Here is a 10,438-nt window from a genome sequence, read left to right as displayed (position 1 = left end):
CACCACCCTCCAAGGCGCAGCCCTCCCCTCCCCAACACCTCTCCTCCTCCGTTGTGTGCTTGGCGAAGCCCTGTCGGAGTACTGCCTCTCCACCATCACCACGCCATCGTGCTGCCGGTGGAGCTGTCTTCCTCAACCTCTCCTTCCCCCTTGCTGGATCAAGAAGGAGGAGACGTCTCCCGTCCCGTACGTGTGTTGAACGCGGAGGTGCTGTCCGTTCAGCACTTGGTCATCGGTGATTCGAATCACGTCGAGTACGACTACATCATCACCTTGCAAGCTTCCGCACGCGATCTACAAGTGGTATGTAGATGCAAACTCTCTCCCTTGACTCGTTGCTTAGATGAACTCATAGATGGATCTTGGTGAAACCGTAGGAAAAATTTTAATTTTCTGCAACGTTCCCCAACAAGAGAACCACCTACTCATGTGTTGAGACCAAGACATTCCATTCCTACCATATGAATCTTGATCTCTAGCCTTCCCCAAGTTGCTTTCCACTCAAATCTTCTTTCCACCAAATCCAAATCTTGTGAGAGAGAGTTGAGTGTTGGGGAGACTAACATTTGAAGCACAAGAGCAAGGAGTTCATCATCAACACACCATTTGTTACTTCTTGGAGAGTGGTGTCTCCTAGATTGGCTAGGTGTCACTTGGGAGCCTCCGACAAGATTGTGGAGTTGAACCAATGAGTTTGTAAGGGCAAGGAGATTGCCTACTTCGTGAAGATCTACCGCTAGTGAGGCAAGTCCTTCGTGGGCGATGGCCATGGTGGGATAGACAAGGTTGCTTCTTCGTGGACCCTTCGTGGGTGGAGCCCTCCGTGGACTCGCGCAGCCGTTACCCTTCGTGGGTTGAAGTCTCCATCAACGTGGATGTACGATAGCACCACCCATCGGAACCACGACAAAAACACCCGTGTCTCCTATTGCGTTTGCACTCTCCAAACCCTTCCTTTTACATTTTTACAAGTTGCATGCTTTATTTTCCGCTGCTCATATACTCTTTGCATGCTTGCTTGAATTGTGTTAAGATTGCTTGAACCGTGCTAAGTTGCTAAAATCTGCCAAGAACTAAAATTGGGAAAATGATAGATTTTTATTTGGTCAAGTAGTCTAATCACCCCCCCTCTAGACATACTTTCGATCCTACAGCTGGGGGCGTCCCCGCCCCCCGCTGCCCGACGTCGAGCACCACCACTACTTTCAGGCCAAGATCGACCATGTGCGGGCGTCTCTGTTGGAGGAGGAGCGAGCCTTCCCAGAGTACGACGCCGGCAACCACGAGGCGTGGGCGTCGTATTTCGAGCGCCGACAGGCGGAATAGCTGGTCTCCACCAACAACGCGCCACTGGTGAGGGGACGCAACAACAACGACGGCCGCCCCCTGTGGTGGGGCGCCCCGGGCCGCATGCTACACGCCGTCCTCGAGTACCTCGAGGGCGGCAACGATCCGTCGCTGACGTACCCGGCCGCCCCGGTCCCCCGCCGAAGTTGCGGTCCATGGATGCCAAGGAGGATGCTGGGCGGGTCCTCCTCCTGCTCATCCTCTCACTCCTCCGGGTCGCCGGCGCTCTTAAGTGTCAAGGCCGAACCCGTGGAAATGCCGCTCGGCCGGCGCAACCACGGCGTCGTCATCAACGAGGGTGGCGGCGGTTCCTCCCGCCTCATCAGGCCGATGACGGAGCCAGGGCTCGGCCCCGTGAAGCACGAGCACAACGATGAGGCCGCCATAAAGTGGGCGCGGGAGGACTGGGTGCGGACGGAGATGGAGCGACAGCGCCGCGCCCTGGAAGAGATCGCCGCTCGGGCCGTGGCCGCAACGAGGGAGGCGTCGTCGTTCTCGACGACATCGACGACGAGGTGCCGCCGCCGGCCAAACCAATCCGCCAGGGGGACCCCGGGCAGGGGTCGACCAAGGACGGCCGCGTGAAGAAGGAGAAGGGCGACTTCGGCGTGTTCAGCAAGTTCTTCGGCCTGTAGGCACGACCATTTTTCTTCTTCTTTTTAGTAGACTTATTTTTATGTTTCTATATGTAAAAAAAGCTGTGAACCACCTAAATATCGTCAAATATATGCCGTGTTTACCGAAATTTGCCCAATTATGTTTTAAAAAAAATTAAAAAATCTGGCGCCGACCTGGGGCGGCGGCCAGAAAGCCGATCGCCCCCACATCAAAAATATTGCCGGTTCGTCCCAAGCGGTGTTTTTTTCTAGTCCGTGGTGGGCGAACGGCTGGAGATGTTCCTACTACTACAACACACCCCAAGCGTCTCCAAACCCCTTCTTCCCTTTAAACCCCTACCCTCCCTTTCCGCCGCTTTGCTGCTACCTATCCCCTTCCCTCCCCTCCCCACGCCGCACGGCCCCGCCAGTCCAAGCTTCCACGCTCCTAGGGTTTTTAGCCGCTGCCGCGCCTCCCCGAGCATGTCGGCGCCGCCCTCTCTCAAGTCCCCGGCCACCGCCGCCTTCCTCGCCTCCCCACGCTTGACCGTCGCCCCGAGAGCCGCCGTGCTCGGCGCCACCGCGCAGCCGCCGCGGCGCCTAAGCTGCTCTGCAGCCGTTGGAGCCGGAGCCAGGGATCTCGAGGTGGTGAGGGATACCTTCCCGAAGTACTCGCCGTTCCATTTTATTTAACCAGTGATGATGGTTGCTTATGAGATGCGTTCGGTGCGTTCGTTGATCAGATGAGTGCTCCCCTGGACTGGGCGGCGAGGTCGGTGGGGGAGCTGGAGCAAGCGACAGACCTGGACACTTTCTGTATGATGGCGCTATCACCTCTGGACGGCCGGTACTTCAGGTTTATTAAGGACTTGATGCCCTTCTTCAGTGAGTTCGGCCTCATCAGATACCGCGTCTTAGTCGAGGTTCGTCTCTTCGAATAGCATCCGCACTGTGTGTGTATTATATTATATCTACCATATCTGTATAATCTTGACTCGTGTGGATCAGTTCGGTTGGTAGTGTGCCATGGTCAATGCTACGTAAATGAAGTGGTTTTTAGTTCTGTAGGTCAAATGGTTGCTGAAGCTTTCTCAAATTCCTGAGGTCAAGGAGGTGCCACCGTTTAGCGAGGAGGCGCAGCTATTTCTGGATGCAATCATCCAAGATTTTAGCATCAATGATGCTAAAGAAGTGAAACAAATTGAGAAAATAACTAACCATGACGTGAAGGCTGTCGAGTACTATCTGAAGCAGAAATGCAGCTCAAATCCAGAGGTTGCAAAGGTATACGCTGGTTCTCATTTTTGAAGGCAGATGTTGATATGTGTGTGTTCACTTTCCTTAGTGAAGTCAACTATCATTCTGATCATGTTTTCCCAGGTTTTGGAATTCTTCCATTTTGGATGCACTTCTGAAGATATCAACAACTTGTCACATGCATTAGCTCTAAAAGAGGGGGTAAACACAATTATGTTCCCTGTGATGATCGATGTATGCAGTGCAATATGTTCCTTGGCAACGGAAAATGCACACGTCCCTTTGCTGTCTAAAACTCACGGACAGGTATTTAGAGCCACCTTTTAGCTTTTGAATATCTTTATTAATACTCCCTCTGTTCCTAAATATTTGTCTTTGTAGAGATTTCAACAAGTGACTACTTACGGAGCAAAATGAGTGAATCTAAACTCTAAAATATGTCTATATACATCTGTATGTGGTAGTCCATTTGAAATCTCTAAAAGACAAATATTTAGGAACGGAGGGAGTATATGCTTGTGTATGTAGTAGTGTGAGATTAATGAATATCTGAATTATTGTTTCTTCATATTCATATGTGCTAATCCTTTTGAGTCAGTTTGGTGCTTGTTTTGCAGTAGATTTGACCATGTGTGACTCAACTGTTCTATTATGTAACATGTGCTACAAAAACTTACTTGAGCTTTGTTATATTTGCTTGCCATTGCTGCAATAAGAGGGCATGAATAGATATAACTCCTGCACAGCATACAAAGAATGGAGCAAATTCAGAAGTCTGCTGTTCCTAACTCCCAAGTCGATAGGGGTTGAGTTGACAAGAAATTTAACTTTCTTTTAAAACGTCAAATAGGAATAAAATCGATCCTACTGTTACATGTTGTTTCTGGCCTAAACCTTGTGTAATTGTTTCTTTCATTTTTTTGGACAAATATCCTATATTTGTTTTTACCATATTCTATAAATAAACCACTTTTGCTGAAAATATTAGGTGAAAAACTTTATTCAGTATTGCTGCAGTTCAGAGTTTAGCAGTTTAGCACAATGGTCTATATGTAATAGTCCAACTTAATAGACAACACTGTTCATTGACATGAGGCTTCCATTTTCCTGACATGGACTGCTCAAGCAAGATGCCAAGATCTAGCCTTTTGTTGCTGATATGCCTGGAATACTAGCTTAAAATTTTCAGCTTCCCACTTGTAGCCGGCATCACCAACAACTCTGGGAAAAGAGATGGCAAATTTTGCAGCCAGATTATCTGATATCGGGAAGAGTTTTTCTGAGGTTAAGATACTAGGGAAATTTGCTGGCGCTGTTGGAAATTACAATGCTGATGTAGTTGCATATCCGGAAATTGACTGGCCTAAGATGACAGAAGAGTTTGTCAGGTCCTTAGGTTTGGAGTTCAATCCTTACGTTACTCAGGTGATTGTTTTTTCACTTCATTGTCACTTCATTGTTCCTTACGTTTTTACGTCTTGGGCATCATTTTTTCTGTGGAGATATGACTTGTGTCAGAACGCACTTGCAGTATGATGAGCCTATGACACTCGCTTAAACTATTACATTTCTATCAGCATGTTCTGATGCAGTATTTATTCTCTTTGCAGATTGAACCTCATGACTATATCTCAAAGCTCTTCAATTTATTTGTCCAGTTTAACATTGTCTTGACTGATTTTGATAGAGACATGTGGTCTTACATATCAGCAGGCTACTTCAAGCAGGTAAAGCTATGAAGAGTAGACTATTGTCAAAGAATTTGATTTGATACTGCAAGAAAGAACCTACTCATATTGACTTATTGTCTCCATTTCAACTTACTCCGCATTCCCCCATATTGTTTCAGATACCAAAGGCTGGTGAAGTTGGATCCTCCACCATGCCTCACAAAATCAATCCCATCAACTTTGAAAATAGTGAAGGCAATCTTAGCGTGTCGAATGGCCTTTTATGTAATTTAAGTATGAAGCTACCAATATCAAGGTTGCAGGTAATGTTATCACTTCTACACTTGAATTTCCCCTTCTTCATTCGTCAGCAACTGAATTAAATTGTGTTATTTGGATGTTGAATACCCATGCCATACAACAACTTAATCATTGTATTTAGATTCTATTGAAGTATTGGTATCTTGAACTAATGGACTGCCATGCTACATCAATGACAGCGTGATCTCACAGATTCAACTGTTTTGAGAAACTTGGGTGTTGGATTAGGGCATTCACTCTTGGCTTACAAAGCAACAATGCAGGGAATCAAGAAGCTAGAGGTAGGTGTCTTAAGACTTGGTCCTTTTAGCTCCTGATATCTAATTTTGTAGCCATTCAGCCCTCTCCCTCCCTTCCCTCCTACCCCCCCCCCCCCCCCCCCCGGCGCGCACATTGCCCCGTAAGGCCTTCCACTGGACGATTGCTCCCTATAGAACTCAATACTCCCTCTGCCCCGAATTACTTGTCACAGAAATGGATGTATCTAGACGTATTTTAGTTATAGATACGTCCATTTCCGTGACAAGTAATTCCGGACGGAGGTATGTAAGCATGGAACTGCAATTTGTGAGGTACTTGAATGATGTTTATTTGGCTGAATTCAGATAATCTAAATTTTGGAATGTTTGTTGATTACAAATGAAAGGAGACTATGTTCTTTAAGACGCTATTATACTGTTAACAGGACATCAACATGTATGAATCGATATACTTTTTTGAAATATCGTTCTGAACATAGACGCATAAATAATGACAGACCTTGTGTTAATATTTGGAATCTTTCTGCATCTAAAACCTTGTCCAATCAGTATTTTGGATATTACCTAACTGTTACTTATGAGTTATGATTACTTAGTAGTTACACAAAAAATGGAACCAAATATATACTCCCTCCGATCCATATTACTCCAAATCATAATCTAACACTAAAACGTGTCTGTATCAGACAAATCTAAGACAAGTAATATGGATCGGAGGGTAATACTTTTGTTACATTTAGTATGCAATTATCAGTAACCTCAGATGACTAGGTTATATCTGCTGGCTCTTTGGGCAATTAATTATGACTGATTCATTATTGCTTTGCCCAATTGGTTGTGGTACAGGTGAACAAAGTCCGTTTAGATGAAGACTTGGAGCAAACATGGGAAGTCCTTGCAGAGCCAATACAGACTGTAAGATTTGCTTTGTTCTGTTCATCCTCCCTTCAGTCTGATTTGTGATTGTGCTATGCTTGCATGGAGTTTGTTAGGCTGGTATATTTATGAAGTTTGTATGGATCTTGATTTACTTTACTTTGTCTAAAAAGTGACTAGATTAGGTGCTTATTGTGTGATCATGCCCCAGTATGGCATTTAATGCACCACTATGTTTATTGTTTAAGCCTGCAGTGGTATTCTCAAGTGGTCAAAGCCAAAGCAAGTATTATTCTCACTCGAGGCAAATCATGCCTACCCCAACTTGTTTGGGACTAAAGGCTTTGCTGCTGCTGCTGCGAGGCAAATCATAATTTTACCGTTGACTTCTGTAGGTGATGCGAAGGTATGGGATCCCCGAACCCTATGAGAAACTGAAGGAAATGACCAGAGGCCAGGCTGTGACCAAAGACAGCATACGCCAATTCATTGAAGGTCTTGACCTGCCGGAGGATGCGAGGTCAAGTCTTTTGAAGTTAACACCACACTCTTACACTGGAGAGGCGGAGAATCTGGCTGCAAATATTTGGAATGTGGTTGACCTGAAATCTGGATTTAAGATCAAGTGAGCTTCTACACTGGCCCTGGGTAGTCTGCCCACTTTTTTTGACGAACGACAGCGACAATAACATCGAAAGCTTCAAGGGGAACATCACATCGTAGCTTAGCGTTCAAAGATTGTTTGTCACGCTAATTTATGGTTCTCATTGAAAAAGCTTGTGGTGCGTGTGGCATGCGCCCCCCGCGGAATTGTACCATCACTATTCGTTCTGTCGTGTGGACTAACACTTCCAGGGCTGCTTGGTGGATTTGTGCGACTTGCGGTAAACGTCTTAGTCTTCCTGGCCGACGTGTTGCGTGTTAAATAGAAGGGGTTGCGAGCCCAATACGTGTACAGGTTGTTGAAACAGATACATCTTGCAAAGGAAGAAAACTAGAGATAAGAGGAGATAAAGATACAAAGGATTTTAGCTAACTAACTACTCCTCCGGCTGTGTTGATCTTCCTTCATGTATACGCCTTGTACACGTCTGCAACTGAATCATGTTTGACACATGTTTGACACCCTCCCTTAATTACAACTTCATCAAGTTGAGATTATGTTTGAAGTCTTCAAAGCTTCTTGTGGGTAGAGCCTCGGTGAAACCATCCGCAACCTGGTCTTCTGGTCTTGTGAGTGAATAAACCGAATGTCCAAGAGTTTATTTGCAACTCTTTCTTGAACAAAATGAAAGTCTATCTCAATGTGTTTAGTCCTAGCATGAAAAACTGGATTTGCTGACAGATAGGTAGCACCTAGATTGTCACATCATAAACATGGAGCTCTAGTGCTTTTCATACCTAGTTCCTTTAAAATTGATTACACCCATATGATCTCTGCTGTTGCATTGGCCAATGCTTTGTATTCAGCTTCTGTACTGGATCTTGAAACTGTAGCTTGCTTCCTTGCACTTCAAGATATCAAGTTAGGTCCAAAAAATACTGCAAAGCCACCAGTTGACCGTCTGTCATCTAGACATTCAGCCCAATCTGAGTCAGAGAAGGCACTGATAAGTGTAGAGGATGACTTGCTAAAATTTAGACCAATGCTCAATGTATTTTTCACATATCTCACTATACGTTTTGCAGCAGTCATGTGAACAGTGGTAGGTGCATGCAGAAACTGACATACTTTGTTAACAGCAAAAGAAATGTCTGGTCTTGTCAGTGTTAGGTACTGAAGTGCACCTACCAAGCTTCTGTATTTTGTACCATTTTCTGAACTCGGAAGCTCTCCTTCAGTAAGAGACAGTTTTTCTGTACTAGATAAAGGAGTGGGTGCAGGCTTACAACTTTGCAAACCAGCCTTTTTTACTAAGTCTGTTGCATACTTTTCTTGAGAGAGGTGAAGACCATCCTTGTGTTGCTTGACCTCAATACCAAGAAAATAATGTAGATCTCCTAGATCCTTGAGGGCAAATTCTGCACTCAAATCCTTCAACAGTGCTGTTATTGCTTCATTAGATGAACTTGTCACAATTATATCATCAACATATATGAGAACAAATATGGATGTACTTGACTTGTTATAGATAAATAACGAGGTGTCAGACTTTGACGGAACAAAACCAAGTGCTTGCATCTTTTTACTGAGACGAGAATACCATGCTCTTGGGGCTTGTTTCAGTCCATACAATGCCTTGTCAAGTTTGCACACATAAAGTGGTGCATGTGCATTTACAAACCCAGGTGGTTGTTTCATGTAAACCTCTTCTTCCAGAACACCATGGAGGAACGCGTTCTGAACATCTAGCTGACGTAAACTCCATCCCCTGGACACAGCAATAGACAAAACAAGACGAATAGTGGCAGGTTTCACAACCGGACTAAATGTGTCCTCATAGTCAATACCATACCGTTGTTTAAAGCCCTTTGCAACAAGTCTGGCTTTATAACGATCAATGGTTCCATCAGCTTTCCTCTTTATCCTAAAGACCCACTTACAGTCGATAAGATTTTTACCTTGTTATGGAGGAACCAAATGCCATGTTCTGTTTTTCCTAAGTGCCATGATTTCATCATTCATTGCTTTTCTCCAACGTGCATCACCCAAAGCATCTTCAAGAGTATTGGGTTCTCCTGGCTCACCTGTTGAACATACTAGCGCATATTTTGTAACATGCTTATAATCAATAGGTTTAATTACCCCTTGTTGAAGTCATGTTCGGCGTGGAATAGCAACAGGAGCCTCTGCAGAGCGCTCCGGCACAGAGGATCCAGGGTCTGGATCGGGGCGATCCTAACCTGATCCCGAGGAAGATCCATGTGTTGGGGAACGTAGTAATTTCAAAAAAAAATCCTACGTACACGCAAGATCATGGTGATGGCATAGCAACGAGAGGGGAGAGTGTTGTCCACGTACCCTCGTAGACCGTAAGCGGAAGCGTTATGACAATGCGGTTGATGTAGTCATACGTCTTCACGATCCGGCCGATCCAAGTACCGAACGTACGGCACCTCCGAGTTCAGCACACGTTCAGCTCGATGACGATCCCCGGGCTCCGATCCAGCAAAGCTTCGGGGATGAGTTCCGTCAGCACGACGGCGTGGTGACGATGATGATGCTCTACCGGCGCAGGGCTTCGCCTAAACTCCGCGACGATATGACCGAGGTGGAATATGGTGGAGGGGGGCACCGCACACGGCTAAGGAACGATCCGTAGATCAACTTTTGTTCCTCCTAGAGGTGCCCCCCTGCCCCCGTATATAAAGGAGCAAGGGGGGAGGGGGCGGCCAGCCTAGGAGGGGCGCGCCAAGGGGAGTCCTACTCCCACCGGGAGTAGGACTCCCTCCTTCCTTGTTGGAGTAGGAGAAAGGGGGAAAGAGGGGGAGAGGAGGAAGGAAAGAGGGGCCGCACCCCTTGTCCAATTCGGACCAGAGGGGGGCTGCGCGCCTCCTTCCTTTCGGCCTCTCTCCTCTATTCCCGTATGGCCTAATAAGGCCCATATACTTCCCGGCGAATTCCCGTAACTCTTCGGTACTCCGAAAAATACCCGAATCACTCGGAACCTTTCCGAACTCCGAATATAGTCGTCCAATATACCGATCTTTACATCTCGACCATTTCGAGACTCCTCGTCATGTCCCCGATCTCATCCGGGACTCTGAACTCCTTCGGTACATCAAAACTCATAAACTCATAATATAACTATAATCGAAACGTTAAGCGTGCGGACCCTACGGGTTCGAGAACTATGTAGACATGACCTAGAACTATTCTTGGTCAATAACCAATAGCGGAACCTGGATGCCCATATTGGCTCCTACATATTCTACGAAGATCTTTATCGGTCAAACCGCATAACAACATACTTTGTTCCCTTTGTCATCGGTATGTTACTTGCCCGAGATTCGATCGTCGGTATCCAATACCTAGTTCAATCTCGTTACCGGCAAGTCTCTTTACTCGTTACATAATGCATCATTCCGTAACTAACTGATTAGCTACATTTCTTGCAAGGCTTATAGTGATGTGCATTACCGAGAGGGCCTAGAGATACCTCTCCGACAA

The 10,438-nt window shown here is 45.9% G+C and overlaps 1 protein-coding gene across 2 annotated transcripts; it reads left to right on the top strand.

Annotated features, from left to right (window-relative positions):
• The first annotated feature begins 2,242 nt into the window (after positions 1 to 2,242).
• Positions 2,243 to 7,145, top strand: LOC123092316 (adenylosuccinate lyase). Of its 2 annotated transcripts, none has more exons than XM_044514059.1 (10): positions 2,243 to 2,588; positions 2,687 to 2,866; positions 3,012 to 3,227; positions 3,324 to 3,506; positions 4,404 to 4,625; positions 4,811 to 4,927; positions 5,050 to 5,193; positions 5,371 to 5,472; positions 6,298 to 6,366; positions 6,723 to 7,145. In XM_044514059.1, exons 1-10 carry the CDS (start codon positions 2,427 to 2,429, stop codon positions 6,954 to 6,956), a joined length of 1,629 nt encoding a protein of 542 aa, XP_044369994.1. In that variant the 5' UTR covers positions 2,243 to 2,426; the 3' UTR covers positions 6,957 to 7,145. The 2 variants fall into 2 exon arrangements, with proteins under 2 accessions (XP_044369994.1, XP_044369993.1); XM_044514058.1 differs by having other exon boundaries at positions 2,297 to 2,591.
• Positions 7,146 to 10,438: the final 3,293 nt, after the last annotated feature.

This window comes from Triticum aestivum, chromosome 4B, assembly GCF_018294505.1.
Source record: "Triticum aestivum cultivar Chinese Spring chromosome 4B, IWGSC CS RefSeq v2.1, whole genome shotgun sequence".
NCBI classification, from domain to species: domain Eukaryota; kingdom Viridiplantae; phylum Streptophyta; class Magnoliopsida; order Poales; family Poaceae; genus Triticum; species Triticum aestivum.
The sequence above is the reverse complement of the archived record's forward strand: the minus strand, read 5'-3'. Positions and strand labels throughout refer to the sequence as shown.